The sequence below is a fragment of the Prinia subflava genome, chromosome 14 (genome assembly GCF_021018805.1).
Source record: "Prinia subflava isolate CZ2003 ecotype Zambia chromosome 14, Cam_Psub_1.2, whole genome shotgun sequence".
In the NCBI taxonomy this organism is placed as follows: Eukaryota; Metazoa; Chordata; class Aves; order Passeriformes; family Cisticolidae; genus Prinia; species Prinia subflava.
This window is the reverse complement of record NC_086260.1, coordinates 14,723,484-14,741,831: the sequence shown is the minus strand read 5'-3', so window position 1 is coordinate 14,741,831 and position 18,348 is coordinate 14,723,484. Positions and strand designations below refer to the sequence as shown.

The following is an 18,348-nucleotide window of genomic DNA, read 5'->3' as shown; positions in this document are numbered from 1 at the left end:
GGGTGACACTGACAGAGACATTACGAGCTGCCAAGTAGCAGCATTTGGAGGTAACACCTCCGGAAAATGCACTTTGGTTTGTTTGTTGGTTTTTTTTCTGAGCGAATTGGGAAAGAATCGTGCCAAGGAAGCAGCCTGGGCAAAGTGGATTTTGGTGCTTCATTTCAACCCCCTTACAGACCTCACAAAGATGAGTCCCATTGGAATATAAATTTATTCTTCTGTTTTGTGCTTTTATGTCAAAGATTCCTGTGAGGAATTAACTACTTAACCTACACGTGCCTGGCATCATCAGGAGCCCCCTCTTTTCCGTGCTGTTGTTTTTGTCAGAGCATCTGTTGTTACTTTTAACCTTTTCAATAGGCTTCATCAAATAAATACGAGCTCCAGACCCTCGGCACTGCTGATGCCACAGAAACTGTGGTGATTGCAGTGACAAATAATAATAGGAAAGGTTCTTCAAAGAAGAGGAGGAATCCTTTCACCTCCCTGAAAAAGATTCTTTCAGAATAAGAGCTTCATGCTGGATTTAAAAATCTGTCTGATGTCCTGTAGAATGTCTCCTTCACTCAGGCTATGCTTTCCCAGGCTCATGGCTTTTATTCCTTTATTCCTTTGGATTTTTTCTGACTGCCTGAAGTGTCACCCTGAGTGGGCAGACAAAATCGTTGGAGCTCTTTAGTGATTGAGGCCACATCCCCCTGGAAGCACCTTCTGTTGTGAGAGGGCAGCTGAGGCTCTCCACGGTGCCCCTCAGCTCTGCTGAATTCATCCCCTGGCCACAGATCCTGGGACATTCCAGTGGCACCCTCAGCCTTTGAACACAATGCTGTACATGCAAAACTCTGAGTGACAGGGAGCAGCTCCAAAAACTGTGACAAGAAAGGAGGAAAACCAGAGGTGGAGCATTGTGTGACCTGTGGAGAGCTGCCAGTGTGGCAGCTCTGTGACTGTGGGTTTGTGTGGGGTCATCCAGCAGCTGGAGTCCCCAAGCTGAGTGTCCTGGTCACCCAGGGGACACAGGGCTCCATCCCACTGATGCCTTAAGTTTTATCTTCCCTTTATTCCAGCCCCTGTGCTGCCCAGGGTGCAGCTCTGAGCTCACACTCAGGCTCACTCAGCTCTGCACACAGCAGGGACACAAAACAAATCCTTCTCCTGCTGCACACCAAGGACAAATTTCAGCCCCAAAGCACAAACAGGGGTGGCTGGAGGGAGGAACAAGAAGGATGGGACCTCCCAGCCTGGAGCTGGGATTGGACAATTAAACCCCAATGTGCAAATGGACCAAAACTGATCAAAGTGTGAGACCTCGTGAGTGTTTGTCCATTTTGTTCCCATTTTGGGTCCATTTTGTGCCCATTTTTGGTCCATTTTGTGACCATTTTGGGTCCATTTTGTGCCCATTTTGGGTCCATTTTGTGCCCATTTTGGGCCCACCCTGGGTGTAGCCCTGGCCAGGCTCTTGTCCTGCCCAAGGTGTGCCCTAAAGGCCTTTCAATAAATCCCTGCTTTATTCTCTACCTCTGCCCAGTCTCTGTCCAGATCCCCCTGCCCAAGGCATCCCTGTCCCTCTCTCTCTCCTGCAGGGATCCGTGCACAGCCCCTGTGCCATTCCCTGCTCCCACTGCCCCCTGCCCTGTGGGTGGGTTGGTGGTGCTGGCACCTGAACTCTCCAGGGCTCAGAGGGGCCCGGGGAGCTCCCAGCTGGCAGTGTCCCCGTGCAGGCAGTGGTGCCACGTCCCCAGAGCTCCCTGGGACCGTGGAGGATGGAAATGATTCCACTGGGAGCTCTCATTCCCCAGGCTGTGCTGGATCCTCTGCCAGCAGCACTGCTCACCTGTGCTGTGGGAACAGGCACTCACAGATGGGTTTTAGGGTGTTTTTCTCCTGAAATTGCCACTGGTAATTTTTGGGAAGGGGAGATTTTTTTTTGTAGTGTCCAGTGAGAATGGTGATAAGAGGTTATGAAGATGTTAATTAAGGAAGGCTTTCCACTTTGACATTATCGGTGAATGTCGTTAATTCTGTGACTGTTCTCTTGACAATCACCTTGGCTCTCCTCTGCTCCTTGGCTGCTCCTGCCATGACCTGATTGAGGTTTTAGAGCTTTCCAACCCTGACCTAAGAACAACCACTTAATGTCTCTTAACTGTCTCTTAAGAGGGACCCAGGGATGTTGATGTAATTGAAATATTAAGAGAAAAAAAAAAAAAAAAGATTTCACATTATCTGGAACAATTGTATTGTTATAATTCTGCACTGTAGCCCCACATTTTTGATACTATTTCCTTCATACTCTCAGTCAGCATCCTTGAGCTGGTCCCACATTACACATCTGTATTTCAGTGGGAAATCAAGGTTTTGTGGGTAATACAAAATGTGCATTTGTATGGCCCACTTTAAATCCTAATGTTACCTTCTGTGGGAGGGAAATCCTGGCTTGGTTTTAATAACCAAATAATATGTTTGAAGAATCATTCCCAAGGCTTTGAGTACCTGGAAAATGGGAGTGGGGGAAAGTAAACCTTCCATTCCCTCATCTTCTCTCTACCCCTTCCTGAAAGCCCCAGCACCATTCAGGGTCTGTGATGCTGAGCAAACCTGGAGTACCCTGTGTCTGTGGGGCATCCCCCTGGCCTGGGGTTGTTTGGCTTGGCTGCCAACCCCTTCCATAACCTTTAGTTTATTGTCTCTTAGTGCTGGGTGGAGATCTGTGCTGGTACTGCTCTGGTATTTACATATCTAATACAAAAAAGGGATTTTAATTGGTGTTTATCCAGTTGATGATGGCTGGGATGGCGGGTGTTTATTCTAGATTATTAGTATTTATTCTAGATTATTAGTATTTATTCCAATCCTTGCCCTGAATCTAATGGCTTTATTGTACTTGGTATTATATCACGATAGGGCAAAAAAAAAAAGTGTTTCCAGGAGCCTGGGCTACCAAGGTGAGACCTATGTGGAAGGTTTCATGATTATAAGATGGAGTAAGAGCTCAAGGAATAATTTCTGGTGGGATAATTCCCTTCCCTCTCAGCAGCCACACTCCCACGGACAGCAGAACATTTGTATATAAAAAAAAAAAAAAAAAATCCTGATTCCTCTTTCTTCATCCTGGACCTGGAGCTCTCACTGAATGCTTTATCAGCCTTTGCAGAAAGCTTCTTGCTCCCTGCTGAGGTCAGAAAACCATTAGTCATCTGCTGCTGTGCCTGCCTTGCCTTTAACATTTGATGTCTCATCTGCTGCCCCGGTCCTGCCCGTGTTCATGTGCTGCACATAAGCCCAGTCATTAGATTATTATGAAATCATGGCACGTCTTTCACATGAGTGGCTTCTTTGGGGCTGTTTTCAGCCACTATCAAGAACCATTTCTGGTGCTGCTGCTGTTGCTCGTCTTATGTAAACTGTTTGTTCCTGCTCAATGGCTTCATTTCAGGGCAATTCTACTTGAAAAGGGAATTAAAAGATGATGGAAGAAATAAAACCCCGAGTGGCTGGATGGGGAAGGGGATGGAGATGTCACGGAGCATTCGGTGCCTCTGGGCAGTAGCAAAGCCTGCCTGGTGTAAATGTAAATCAGCAATCCCAGATGCTGTGGATTCACTCCCCTGAGCTGCCCCAGCCCCTCTGGAGGCAGGAACCCCTCAGTCCTTCCCTGCCCCATCAAAGGGAGATAAAGTTTTCCAGAATTTCTGCAGATTGAGAGATGGGAATTCACGGCACAAGTGCGAGTTGTTCTCTGCCTGTTCCTAACATTTGCATTAGACAATCAGTCTCTAAGAACAATTGTTGAGCTCTTCAGTCCCTTTATTTTTTGAAAGGTCACGGAATTAATGAGGTTTTTGCATACTTTGTGTGACTGAAGTGGCAGCTTTGGTTGCACCCTGCCAGAGGGAAGGTTTCCAGGAGGGTTTTTGTGGTCAAGCCGTTGGATTTGGGATGCTGAGGGGTGGCAGGGCTCAGGGGAGGTTTCCAGGAGGGTTTTTGTGGTCAAGCCGTTGGATTTGGGATGCTGAGGGGTGGCAGGGCTCAGGGCCAGGACAGGGTGGCTGGGCCCCTTGTTGCTGTCAGATGTGAGGAGGGAGGATGATTAATGAGGAAGCACAGAGGGAGGCAATAAATTTCCTGATTCTGTGCCCTCTTTTCTTTATGTTGGCTGTCTGGACGTGGCTGTGAAGTGTTTGAGTCCAGGAGGACCTGGGCCCTGCAAGGTTCTGCTCACAGGAGAAGTCCCAGCAGCAGCACAAAGCTTACAGGACACGTGCTTGGATGACTGTAATGCCAAAGGCTTTTAATTTTTGGATGTATTTCTTAACCTTTATATACAAAAAGTATTCAAGTGGTATTAATGAAAAAGGGTAATGAGATTCATTACACTTAGAGACAGCTTTGTAGTCCTGAGATTAGGAGGAAATTATTATTTGTTGAGGTTCATTCAGTAGTGAAATTCCAATTCACATTGCTGGAATTAGAAGATGCTCTCATTAAACTCTCTCTTATTGATGGACAGCATTCTCTCCACTGACTTTATTTTAATGTGACCTGAACAGAATTTCAATGTACTGCATGGAAAACCTGGGTAAAACTGGGGGATCACAGAGACATCCACTCCCCGGCTGAATATTCCCATTATGTGTTTCCCATTTTGGGGTATGTTTTACTTGCAGTCCAATCCTCCCGTGTCAGTTTAAAGCCAGCTGTGTTTTTGTGGTATTCCAGGTGTTTGTTTTCCTTAGATAAACGAGGGTCATGAGGAATTCCTGACCTGAGGGAGGCTGATGCTGGGTTACATCACAGTGATGACATCAACAAACCTTGGGGACAAACCAGACCTTCCTTAGCCTTTGAAAACCAAACCATAACAGAGCTCACAGTTTACTGGGAGGGTCCCCTTGCCTTCCCCAGTCAGGCAGGGGCAGTTTCCTAAATCAGACCTCAGGAACTGAATCTGCTGGTTGCACGCTCTTGTTTGAACTGGAAATGTGCCATTTCCAGCTCTTCCAGTCACTGTTCCACAGATGATGCTGCTGAGGAAATGGAAGGAAAAACAGCAGAGCTATTTCTTGTTTGTTGGAGAGGGAAAAGCAGAGCAAAACTCTGTTTGCAGAGGCAGAGAGTCAAATCCTGCTGGAACCCCGGGCACTGAGAATTCCAGAATTTCTGTGCTGCCAGGCACTGACCCCCAGGCAAACCCTGCACTGACCTGAGGCCGTGGAGAAGGCTCCAAAATTGAGTGACAGCTCTGGGATTGTGGGTGTGGGGTTTGGATAGAAGTGTGTGACAGCACAGGGTGCAAAACTCAGAGTTTCAGGGTTTAGAATACAGGAATATCTCTATAAAGCAAGGTGGAGGTTTCAGGGCAGAGGCCAGTCCTGCTTTTTCACCTTCTCCTTCACGGCTCTGGGTGGTGTTTTGTAATTGGGTAGAAAAGTCCTCATTTCGGGTCAGGGGTGGTTGTTATTGGGTTAAAAGTAAAACTAATTTAGGTGTCATTTCTTAATTGGACAGTTTGTGCTTAAAAAGCCTTGTAGAGAGTTAGAGACAGAGCCATTTTTACCTTGTTAGCAAGAAATGCAGTAGAACTCATGGTTTGTTAGACTGTAATATAGGGAAGAATTAATAAACATCTGAGTCCAAACACAAAATATCCACTTGTGCATTTAATCCCAACTCTGGAAGGAAAAGAAGATAAAATGCAACAAAATCCCACTAAAAATATGGTATGGGACTTGAATTGTCCTGTTGCCCCAGCAGCAGCTGGGCTGATATTTCTAATTCCTGTTTATCAGGAAGATGTGAGAGCCTGCAGCAGCTCCATGAGCCAGGGGCCTGGGCAGGGGCTCCTGAACTGTTCTGGAGCAGCAGGAATGGCAGGGAGCTCACTGGAAATACACGGGACTGGAGAAACCAGGAAAAGAAAATGAAGTAACTGTGCAGGTGATTCTTTGGGGCGTTATATTTTTATATTTCTGTGATGGTGGGAGTGCTCATCGTGGGAGAGGAGCTTTTGAGGCCAGGGGGATTTTGGCTTCAGAGATAAAACCCAGGTCTGGGTTCTCACTGGAAGAACTCAGGTGTGTCATACCTAATTTTTAATGATCTCTAACCAAAATAGTTGCCTTTCCTCTCTCCCTTCATTTCCACAGCATCCCTGGAAGCTTTTCCCTTCTGTGGTGAACAAATCTCACATTTGATTTTTAAAGTACCATCATTTACAGGTTTTGCTGTTTGAAATTTTTATCTCCTTTTCTGGCTGCATCAGAAAAAAAAAAAGGGAATTTAATAGGCAATGACTGCTTTATTTGTTCAATTAATGCAAATGTAAATTCTTCATTCTTCAGCTCCTAATTTGAGCCAATTTCAAACATTCTCTTGAAAGTTTTATGGTGGAGGGTTTTTTTCATTGTTGTGTTAGTAGTGCTGTGCTTTTGCTATTTTTGCAGCATCAGAATCATTCTGTGTTTCTCATGCTCCATTTGGTCGCAGTGGAGATGACTGTCAGACAAATACAATTTTCCAGGCATTATTTGAAAAAATGGCTTTATATTCAGTGTGCAGGAACTGGCAGATGTAGATAAGGAAGAGGGAAAATTCATTAACAGGCATTTCTCCAGTTTTGCATTCTTTTTCTCCCTCCAAAAAGGCAACAATGCCAGATTTAATCATAAATGAATTTAATATACTGCACGACACAGTAGAAAGTGTTTTCTATGCAATCACTTTCATTCTCCCATAAACGTTGGTGAAAACTTTTGGAAAATGAAACCTTAAGGAATTACTCAAGTGCTGGAAGCATCAATAATTTTCACAGTATTTCCTGAACCTGTGTGCAATATTTGTATGTAAATTTAACCCAAATCTGCACATCTGTTCCAAACACTCGGGTCAAGCAAAGTTGTACTGCACAGCTCTGACCTAGAAAAGCACTTAAATAAAATATTCATGCTTGTGTGGAGAAATGAACCTAAACCCAGCCAGTCTGTGACTTTTATTGCCACACAGAACAGAAGATGGGAGGCTGCTGCCTGTGCTGGGAATATGTGAAATCTGAAGTCCTCCTGAGCCTCTATTTCCATTCATGTTTTTTAGTCCCCATTGGTTCTTTCTCCACGTCCTTGGATGTTTTATATCCTCACACAGAAATAATGTTTTAAATTGCCTTCATCTGCAGTGCTCTTTCGCTGTTGTCACAGGGCTCGAGGGAGGAATAAAACAATAATATTCAGGAGATGAAGTCAGGGCGTTTAACATGATAAAAACCCAACAGGCAACGTGGAGCAGCAGGAAAGGCACCTCCAGGCTCAGGTGCAGATGCCCTGTGCTGCCCTGGCTGTGCCCTCTGGGCACCACCAGGCACCCCCAGCCCCGCCAAGCCCAGCTCAGAGCCCCCAGGAATAATTCAAATAACGTTTCTGAGTAGGGCAGCTGGCTTGGGGAAGTTAAGGAGGGCCCCTCTTGTACCTTCTGATGCGTTCTGAGGATTTCTGGGAGTCTTGCAGGGCAAACCTCTTGCCTTGCCTCAGGGGCTCAGCCCCATTTCCCCACACCTTTGTCATTTCCGTGGACTTTGCTGGCCCCTTCTGACCTCACCTCCACAGAACTCTAAAAATCCGATTTCATAATATTTCTCCAGTGTCTCCTTCCTCTTCCTCTTCCTCTTCCTCTTCCTTCTCCTCTTCCTCCTCCTCCTCCTCCTCCTCCTCCTCCTCTTCCTCCTCCTCTTCCTCTTCCTCTTCCTCTCCCTCTCCCTCTCCCTCTCCCTCTCCCTCTCCCTCTCCCTCTCCCTCTTCCTCTTCCTCTTCCTCTTCCTCTTCCTCTTCCTCTTCCTCTTCCTCTTCCTCTTCCTCTTCCTCCTCCTCCTCCTCCTCCTCTTCCTCTTCCTCTTCCTCTTCCTCTTCCTCTTCCTCTTCCTCTTCCTCTTCCTCTTCCTCTTCCTCTTCCTCTTCCCCTCTTCCCCTCTTCCCCTCTTCCCCTCTTTTCCTCTTTTCTTCCTTCTCCTTCTCCTTCTCCTTCTCCTTCTCCTTCTCCTTCTCCTTCTCCTTCTCCTTCTCCTTCTCCTTCTCCTTCTCCTTCTCCTTCTCCTTCTCCTTCTCCTTCTCCTTCTCCTTCTCCTTCTCCTTCTCCTTCTCCTTCTCCTTCTCCTTCTCCTTCTCCTTCTCCTTCTCCTTCTCCTTCTCCTTCTCCTTCTCCTTCTCCTTCTCCTTCTCCTTCTCCTCCTCCTTCTCCTCCTCCTTCTCCTTCTCCTTCTCCTTCTCCTTCTCCTTCTCCTTCTCCTTCTCCTTCTCCTTCTCCTTCTCCTTCTCCTTCTCCTTCTCCTTCTCCTTCTCCTTCTCCTTCTCCTCCTCCTCCTCCTCTCCCTCTCCCTCTTCCCTCTCCCCTCTCCCCTCTCCCCTCTTCCCTCTTCCCTCTTCCCTCTTCCCTCTTCCCTCTTCCCTCTTCCCTCTTCCCTCATTTGAAGAGTTTGTTCATTTCTGGCATTCAGAGGGAGTTAAATAAAAACCATCCCCAGATTTTTGCTGGACAGGATTCTGAGTGATGCCTGGGTCACAGGAGAAAGGAAACCTTTTGCTCTGAACTGAACACTGCATGTCATTTTCCAGGATTTCTAAATGATTTGCAAGGAAATAAATTTCATTATTAAAGATGAATATACCCTGATTTTTAGATGAGACTGAATGGGTGAGTAATTTCACCAAGACTTAGAGAAAAGAATGAAATCATCTGCATAATCATACCCTTGTTTGTGGTTCTTAAGGAAAATAACATTAACAAAAATGGAAGAGACCGAATGACTGATGTCTGAATTCCAGGATTATGTGGAAATATAGTCAGGAAAATAAAGATGACCAAGGCTGCATCAGACAGTCTGTTCCTCAGCCTTATGCTGTCTAAATGGACAAATTTTATCTTAGAACAAAAGCATCTCTAAATGGACAAATTTTATCTTAGAACAAAAGCATCTCTAAATGGACAAATTTTATCTTAGAACAAAAGCATCTCTAAATGGACAAATTTTATCTTAGAACAAAAGCATCTCTTGGAGTTCCAGTCCCTCCTTGGCTCTGGAGGCTCCTCAGGTGTGCTTTGCACACACCATGGACACAGGGCAGGCACAGGGCATCGTTTCAAACTGGGGAATTCAAATGTGACTGGGATTATTGAAAATCCCTGCAGCTTTTCCCTGTGCTGTCCCTGCCGTGCTGGAGAGCCCCAGGCACGTGCTGAGCTGCTGGAGCTGGCCCAGCACGGAGCACAACTGGTCTGCCTTGGAAGACAGGAATTGTTCAGGTGTCCCTTCCTTCTGGGAGTTTTTCCTTCGACAATTTTGTGTTGCTGCTTGAAAATAAAGATTTCCTCCCCAAACCCCTGTCAAGGGTGCCCATGGAATTTCCCCTTCGTGGGTGAGGTTGGGTTCTGGGGGCCTGATGCAAACTGTGGGTGCCTTTTGTCCAGGAGGAGCTGGGAAGGGGCTCAGGAGCAGAGGAGGCTCAGGGGGAATTTCTGGCTCTGCACAACTCCTGACAGGAGGGGACAGCCGGGGGACTCTGGGAACATGGTCCACAAGAGGAAATGGCCTCGGGGTGTTCCAGGGGAGGTTTAGATTGAATATTATGAAACATTTCTCCATGGAAGGGTTGCCAAGCACTGGAAAAGGCTCCTCAGAGGACTGTGGAGTGTCCATCCCTGGAACATCCAAACCCATGGAGATGTAGTGTCCAGGGATGTGTTGGACTCAGCAACATCAGGTTAAAAGCTGGATTCAATGACCTTAGAGATCTTTCCCAACCCTAATGATCCTGTGATCACGTTTTTGGTGTAAATCCCTCCTTTTGGCAGCTCTCTGGTGCTGCTCAGGGTGCCCTGGCTGGCTCTGTGCTGAAGGCTGCTCCCTGTGAGCAGTGCCTGACCCCTCACCCGTGCTGCCCAAACCTCTGCAGGGTCACCACAAGGCAGCAATTCCTGTGGCACAGGGGAAAAGATTTTTCCCCTTCCTGGGAGCTCTCAGAGGAGCTTGAATGCTGGAGGATGATGCAGACACTTCCTGCTGGCTGGAACCTGTCTGTCCCAGTGTCACCGAGCACGAGGCCTGCAAATGAAACGAGGTGAGGTAATAATAACACTGCTCGTGTTTCTCAGCAGCTGGAGGGGAAATGAAAGTTTGATGAGTTAACCAAGAGCCAGCAGCTGTAAGGAGACACCTGAAGGGAAAGGTGAGTCGGGAGCTGCCTGCAGAGGGGCAGGGCTGATCCGGGCAGGGAAGCATCAACTTCATCCTGAAAGGGACTTGAGGGGCTGCTGGGGGACCCAGGCACGGAGTGGGGACTGCTGGCACTCCCTCCCTGCTGGAAGGGGATGTGTGCAGGGCTTCCCATTCCTGAGGTATCCTGCTGGAGCCCTGGGCACTGAGAATTCCAGAATTTCTGTGCTGCCAGGCACTGACCCCCAGGCAAACCCTGCATTGACCTGAGGCCGTGGAGAAGGCTCCAAAATTGAGTGACAGCTCTGGGATTGTGGGTGTGGGGTTTGGATAGAAGTGTGTGACAGCACAGGGTGCAAAACTCAGAGTTTCAGGGTTTAGAATACAGGAATATCTCTATAAAGCAAGGTGGAGGTTTCAGGGCAGAGGCCAGTCCTGCTTTTTCACCTTCTCCTCCATGGGCCTGGGTGGTGTTTGGTAATTGGGGAGAAAAGTCCTCATTTCGGGTCAGGGGTGGTTGTTATTGGGTTAAAAGTAAAACTAATTTAGGTGTCATTTCTTAACTGCACAGTTTGTGCTTAAAAGGCCTTGTAGAGAGATAGAGAGGGGCCATTTTTACCTTGTTAGCCAGAAATGCTGTAGAGGTTTGTTAGACTGTAATGTAGATAAGAATTAATAAATATCTGAGTCCAAACACAAAACACTGTGTTGCACATTTAATCCCAACCCTGGCAGAAAAGAAGATAAAATGCACAGTATCCCAAATGCTTTGGGGGAGGCAGGGATTTGCCCTGAGCCCAGGAATCCTCTCGGTGTGGGGTTGATGGTTTCCTCCCTCACCTTTCTGTTTCTCCAAGGTCAGCTCCGGTGCTTTCCTGGTGTCATGTAAGGATGGGTAGCCATAAACAGCTACAAATAATCATAAATAATCGTAAATAAATGGCAAATGTTCCAGCTGGGTTGGTCTCTTCCCTAAATAAGATGAGGAAACGGCCTCCAGGTGCACCAGGGGAGGTGTAAATTGAATATTAGGGAACATTTCTCCATGGGAAGGGCTGACCAGGGTTAGGACAGGGTGTGCAGGGAAGTGGTGGAGTCCCCACCCCTGGAGGGATTTCAGAGATGTGTGGATGTGGCTCTTGGGGATGGGGTTTTGTGGTGGGATTGGGAGTGCTGGGGGAACATTTGGACCTGATGATCCCAAAGGCCTTTTCCAGTCTGACCAGCTCTGTGATATCAGGCATTGTTTGGCAGAAAGGTGGAATGCTTATGGCAGGTTTTTATACTGCTCAGAGGGATATTTGGGCTCAGTTATTTTCCCATGAAGCTTGCAAGACCTTTTGGTTTTGTTTAGTTTTTCTGGAAAGGCACCAGACGTGCATCCTTTAATACTAAAAAGGAGGGCAAAAAGCACCCCAGTGGATTGTTAGCACAACCACCCTTGGTTATCCTGTGTCCTTAAATTGGAATGCTCTTAAATTGAAGCGTCATGTGAAATACATGGAGCCACATTGCTTCCTTTTGCCTTCCTGTGCATGTTTAACTTGTCACTTTGCCTTTTTCCCGTGACAAAAATGTGATGCAGCTCATTGCAGGGATGTGCTGAAGTCCATTTGCAGCCAGAGGTTGCTTTGAAGTAGCACAAGAGAGGCTTTATTGATTTATCCTTTGCATTCAGAACAAAGATTTGTGTGAACTGCTACAGGTATTACCAAAAGCTTCCATCACCTGTTCCAGCTTCATCTCAAATATAATTTCTTTGTGCTTTAGGATCTATTTTCAGAAGTCAATGCTTGTATATATGTATATGCATAGGTCTTATTAATATAAACCTCTGAATTCAAAGACTTAAATGATTAAACTTGGCAGGTATTAGTACTGAATGGAGCTCGTGAGAATTCTGTTCAGGATATCAGGACAAATCCTCATGTGAAAGCACCATTTAAGTGTAATATTTATGTTTATTACTATGCCATAGGTGCTACAGCTTGGAATTTTTCTTGGAGAAGTAAATTATTGGAATGCCTTTTCTATTTCATGGCAATTTGACCTGATTTTATTTCATTTTATTTTCTTTACAGGATTAGCCGGCACTGCTGCAGACCTAGAAAAAAGAAAGCTTATTTTTGGAAAAAATTTTATACCTCCAAAGAAGCCAAAAACATTCATACAGCTAGTTTGGGAAGCGTTGCAGGACGTGACTCTTATAATCTTGGAAATTGCAGCCATCATATCTTTGGGGCTTTCGTTTTATCAGCCACCTGGAGAAGGGAATGAAGGTAAAAACTTTTCACAGAAGTCATCTCAGTTTAAGCATGTCCTACATATCAAACTAATTCCATCACCACCCTCCAGAAGGTCACTAACAGGAAATTTCCACGTGGTTTCTTCCCGATCCCATTACATCTGGTCCTGACATATTTTTCTTTTCATCTTGACGTTTCTTTATGCAAATCCCGAACCTCATGAGTGAGTTAAAGGAAAATCAGAACATTCTTGTGAAACTGGAGTGGTTGTGATACAGTTCTCACCTTTGAGCCTGCGTTTGGGGCGTGTTTGATTCATCCCTTGTGGTTGTTTATCACATATTATGGATGAGAAATATGTAATTGCTTATGTAACTGCTGGGTCCCGTTGCAGGAACAGGGACAGGTCTCCAGTTTACACCAGATGAAGGCTTGAACTCAGAGAGATTCACACATTTCAGTATTTTTAGTGGTGCAGCTCATGCTCGTGAGCCTGGCTCCGAAGGGAGCGTTGGAGCAGAGTCCTGTTCCTGATAAATATTCTCCTATTCTGCAGGAAGTTTTACCACCCTGCCTGCCCCCCTCCTTTTCCCCCTTTCTCCCCCTCCAAACCCTCTTTGGAAAGCACTCTTGAATTCACATGCTTAAAATATTTGTTCCTCTCCATAAATGCAAGATTTCCATTTCTGGCAGCTGATCCAGATTTTTTCCTCCCCCCCTCTCCCGCTCCCTCCCAGACTTCTAAAGCTGGATCAAACATGCTGTGTGAAATGACGTGAGCAGCTTGGCAAATGCAGGAAGAATGTCTTCCTCTAAATATAGCCCTGAAATGCTTTTTACATTTGCTGCAGCTTCCTTTGGCTGCTTTCCTTGCAGCCCCTTCCTCCTTCCCTTCCCATTCAGCAGCACAATCAGCACGTAGCACAGCTCTGGGGTTCTTTAATTCCTTTATCAATAATTGGGAATTTTTCATTTTTCATTGCTTTCTCTCTGAATTTTGAATACGTGGCTGTTGATTTGGCAGGTGCTCCATTTGAGCATGAAAAGATAAAGGAGTAATTTCTCTTTTTTTTTTAACTGAAGAAAATGTTATTTATTGGAGTTACCTCATATAACTGGTGGGATACCTTGGGGACATTATAAATCATGAGAGATTCTTTACAAAATCAGGGTTTAGCTTAGACTAAATGTGCAGAGTGCCCTCTTTTATTTTATTCAGGGGAAAAAGGCTTTTTGAAAGCGTTCATTTCTCCAGATTTCAGGAAGAGGGGAGATGTGGAGGCTTGTTTCTTTCTTTTTCAAATTGTTATTCTTATTATTTTGATTCTGCATTTAAAATGTTTCTTTTCCCATGGGAGGATAGGAGCCAGCTGAGATTGTGAGGGAGTCTGGAAAGCTCAGCAGCACAGCCTGGGAAAATGTGTTTGTGTTTTCCCACAGAGCTGCATTTTATTCAATAGTCACTGTTTTCTCTGCTTTAAGAATTGTTTTCCTGAAAGGTTTCACCCTGGTTTACACAAAAAGAAAAATCAAATTAGCGAATATCTTGTAATCGATTTTTGGAACTCATTGTAAAGGTCTTCTACATTTTTTGGAAGTCTTTCTTTGAGAAGTTGTATAAATAATTCCTTTTAATTTTAAAATTAGTCTATCATAAATTGCTGCTGAGGATACCTTTACTTTATTGGTAGATGACCTTTTGAAAGAGTCCCAAACACTGGAAAATTGACATATTAAGCTTGATTTTACCTCGTTGAAGTGGGGAGTAATCACACTTGAAATTGATTTTAATGGGTCTGTCTTGAGTATTTTCCTTTCCTGACTCTCCCCGGAATGAAAATTGCATTGAAATATACACTTGTTTGCAACTTTTATGTTGGTTTTTTTTCCTGTGAAAATAATATATTTACTTCTAAAAGTACAGGCAGGTGTTAGAAAGGAGATGGCATGTGCTGTTCTCTATTCTTGATCTCGCCTCCTCTTTTAAAATCTATTTTTTTCTTTTGTTTTTCCAAATGAAATGCATTTTCATTTTGAAAATGACTTAACAGGACTGTTCTTTCCAGACTCATTTGTTCAGTCATCACTGCCAATATCCTGAACCCATCAACTTCTGGCTTGGAGTAACACGAAAAGTTGTCACCCCCCTGGGAGTGACAGTCCTGCTTTGGAGGATTAAAGGATAAAATGGAAACAAGAGACTTTAGGACACAATGTCAGGGAAATGCCACTTGAGTATCTAATCAAGCATTTATCTGCCTTTATTTAATATATTTATATCTGGTCTCACATATCCTGAACTTTTATCTACCAATGGCATTACTGGTTAATACAATGAATTGAACTAATTTTTATTTTTAAAATTTACCATAACTCTTTTCTTGACTCTTGAAACCCACCCGTAACTTTTGATGCTGTAACAGAATTAGCATTTAAATGCTTTCTGCAGTTGAAGTACAAAATATATTTCTCCTGAGGCTTTTGAAGGAGAAATGAGGGATAAAATCCACACTTCCAACAAGTATTAGAGCACAGGACCTGCTCAGGAGCCTTGTGGAAGGGATGTGAGTGTTCACCTTCATTTCAGGTCTGGGGGAGCCTTGGAGAACATTATTTCCATTTCTGGTGCAACCAGGGAATGTGATCTGGAGGAATCCCTGGATAATGCAGTTTTATTGCTTCTCCAGAAGCCACTCCAGTTCTTTCTCTCCATATTCCTTGGCACGAGTGGAGGTTTGGAGGGTGTCGTTCTCAGGAGCTGTTTTGACGGTCTGCTCTGCATTCCCTTTCACCATCTGACAGGCCATTAGAAGCAATTGAGAACTTCTGCATAAATTATCGTCAGCCCCGTGGCAATTACTGCTCTCATTACCAAACCACACGGAATCAGTTCTCTACCCTTTCAAAAAAGTGCAAAACCGAGGCTGGATTTTAGCAAATGCACCTTGAGAAAAAATTCCCGGTGCAGGTGAAGCCTTTACCAAAGCGAGGATCACACAGGGGTGTGGCTGGGGCAAGGTAAAATTATTTTGTTCCTCAGGAAAAACCCTTCTGTGCCAGGGTTTGTGGATTCCAGGGAGTTCCCTGGCCATGCAGAGTAGGGGGTCTGTGATATATCACAGCATTCGATGAACATGTGAGATCCTGGCTTCATTTTAAGGTTTTTTTTTTTTTTTTGTAATGTGGATTAGAGCTAGTCCGAGACTAAAATTGAAATGTTTGTGTTGGTATATCAATATACGGTGAAATGATTTTTATGTCCAGTTTGTAAAGAAGTGCCCTGTCCTGTTTTAAAGACAGTGTGAGTAGAAACAGCTCCTTCAAATATTAACTCAAACCATTACACTGCCTCAGGAGACAGGACTCCCTTTAGGAAAGAGTGCTTGGACTCAGAAATCCAGCAAGGGAATGGGGAATGGCAGGACTTCTCTTGGCCAAATCCGGATATCTGTCGTATTGTGGCTGTAAAAATGCAAGAATCTCCTCCTCCACCTGGTTGTTTGTTGGGTTTTTGTTGTTTTGTTGGGATTTTTGTGGGTTTTTTAGGTTTTTTGTTTGTTTGGCTGGTTTGCTTTGGTATTTTCCTCACTCGTTTCCCTCAGAGCAGTCACTTCTTGCAGAAATGCCCCAATGATTTGCAGCTCTTTCTCTTTCTGGAGTTGTTTTCCCCCAGGCCCCCAGCAGGATTCTGCTGCTTTGGTGCCTCCCCCATCTCCATCCACGTGAACCTGATGCCTTGGGCAGGCTGAGCTGGAACAGAGACTGGACAGAGCCAGAGAATAAAGCAGGGATTTATTGAAAGGCCTTTGGGATACACCTTGGGCAGGACGAGAGCCTGGCCAGGGCTACACCCAGGGTGGACCCAAAATGGTCACAAAATGGGCACAAAATGGGCACAAAATGGACCAAAAATAGCCACAAAATGGACAAACGGTCACAAGGTCTCACACTTTTATCAGTTCTGGTCCATTTGCACATTGGGGTTGAATTGTCCAATCCCAGCTCCAGGCTGGGAGGTCCCATCCTTCTTGTTCCTCCCTCCAGCCACCCCTGTTTGTGCTTTGGGGCTGAAAGTTGTCCTTGGTGTGCAGCAGGAGAAGGATTTGTTTTGTGTCCCTGCTGTGTGCAGAGCTGAGTGAGCCTGAGTGTGAGCTCAGAGCTGCACCCTGGGCAGCACAGGGGCTGAAATAAAGGGAAGATAAAACTTAAGGCATCATTTCCCCCTTTTCCTGGTCAAAAATTCCCAGAGCCTTCTGCAAACACCTCCAGCAGCAATTTCTGCGCCCTCTTGAGTCCTCCTCCTTGTTTCTATCTTCAGCCCCTGCATCACATGTGGATCTTATTATCCCCTTGCAAAAACTGCTGATGTCAAGCCTTGACAATCATCTGCTGTTTACAGGAGTGTAACAAACCTTTAAACTGCTCTTCCTTGAATTCTCTTTCCTTCTGTGGATTGCAGAGGGGAAAAGGCACCCTGAGGTAAGATGTCTTAACATCCCAGTGTTTGCCAGGAGGCCCCAGGCAGGATCTCTCTTTTCCAGTGTACAGCTTTTTGCAGCTTAAAGGTGGAATAAAAAGGAAAAGCCTTTTTGGTTCGGGCAGCTTCTGTTAAAATTCCCAAGGCAAAAGTCTGGGTTGAAAACAAAGTTAAATGATCAGTTACATTGCTCAGTGCTGCTCAGCAGGGCTTTGGCTGGGTTATCCTTCCATTTACTCATGAAATAAGTTGAAGAATACAGGAACAGGACATGGCTCCCTGAAATTTGGGCCTCCCAAGACACTTGCCTTGAGCTGTTGGTGGCTTTATGCTCCTGCTGGCCTCTCATGACCCAAAAGAGACTTTATTTCACGGGGTTCACCACTCGGGTGTTTTCTTATCACTTTTATGAAGTGCCACGTTGCTCAGTGGGGACTCAATCTGGAGATTTAAAGCAGAAAGGACATGCAGAAACTGGAGAGGAGGTGCAGGTGCTCCACACACAGCTCCTGTGGGGATGCTGCCTTGCCCTGTTCCTGTGCTGAGCCTCCCCCACAACTGTTGTGGGAATGTCAAATCCCTGCACGGATGGGATGGACAGCAGGGCACAAACAGCCCGGGAAAGGCAGGAGCCAACCTGGCAGCAGAGCCAGAGTCACCAGGCAGCAGGAAACGTCCTCCCTGCAGCAGCCAAGGCAGCCAAGGGGTGTTTAGATTAAAAAACTCTGTAAAAATCAGTCAGAAAAAACCCCTGAAATCAACCAAACAACTTCCCCATCTCCCCTTGTCCAGATCTCTTGTGTGGGGTTGGCTGTGCTGTGCTGTTCTCATCTTCTCCCAGGTTCCTGCCTGGGGAGTACAGCTCAAAATGTGTCTTTTGGCATTTCATTTCTTTGAGCAGGTCTGGAAATAAGTCACAGTGAGGAGGATTTGACCAGCTGTTGGTTTGGGTATCTCTGGAAAAAGGTGAAAAAAAGTAAAAAATTTGTTACTAGAAAGAATACGTATAAAAAAGAATATCTAGATTTCAAAAAATATAGAGCAACTGGCAACAAGCTTCTTTTTCTTAGTTAGGAGTGAAAATGTGACACCAGCTAGTTGAATTTCTGCGCAGTTTGTACTGATGTATATATTAAAAACCCCCCCAAAACCCATCAATTTGGACAGTCTAATTCTCCTCCATGCAAATTCCCTAGCTTGGAATTCTGCTGGAGCAGAACAGCTGCAGCAGTGCTGTGCTAGGCACAAGTACAATGTCCTGTTCCAAGAAGTGATGTCTGTCCCAATCCCCCAGCACTCAGTGTGGGTATTCGTAAAAAAAAATTAAAACCCATTGGAATAACATGGAATTGAGCCATTGCTCCCTCAAAACTCTTCAAAATGTTGTTATTGTGGCTGGGTCATTTTGTGGTTCCAGCTTC

The 18,348-nt window shown here is 45.3% G+C and overlaps 1 protein-coding gene and 1 long non-coding RNA gene across 16 annotated transcripts in view; both read left to right on the top strand.

Moving 5' to 3' along the window:
- ATP2B2 (ATPase plasma membrane Ca2+ transporting 2) overlaps positions 1–18,348 on the top strand; it is a 412,644-nt gene that overhangs the window by 280,607 nt on the left and 113,689 nt on the right. For all 15 annotated transcript variants that reach the window (XM_063411251.1, XM_063411249.1, XM_063411250.1 and 12 more), the window contains one exon: positions 12,286–12,483. In XM_063411251.1, the coding sequence (XP_063267321.1) occupies positions 12,286–12,483 (198 nt within the window). The remainder of the gene's footprint in view (positions 1–12,285; positions 12,484–18,348) is intronic.
- LOC134558226 (uncharacterized) lies at positions 1,431–4,513 on the top strand. Its single transcript, XR_010082319.1, has 2 exons — positions 1,431–3,904; positions 3,975–4,513. It is a non-coding gene; the product is annotated as an uncharacterized LOC134558226 (long non-coding RNA).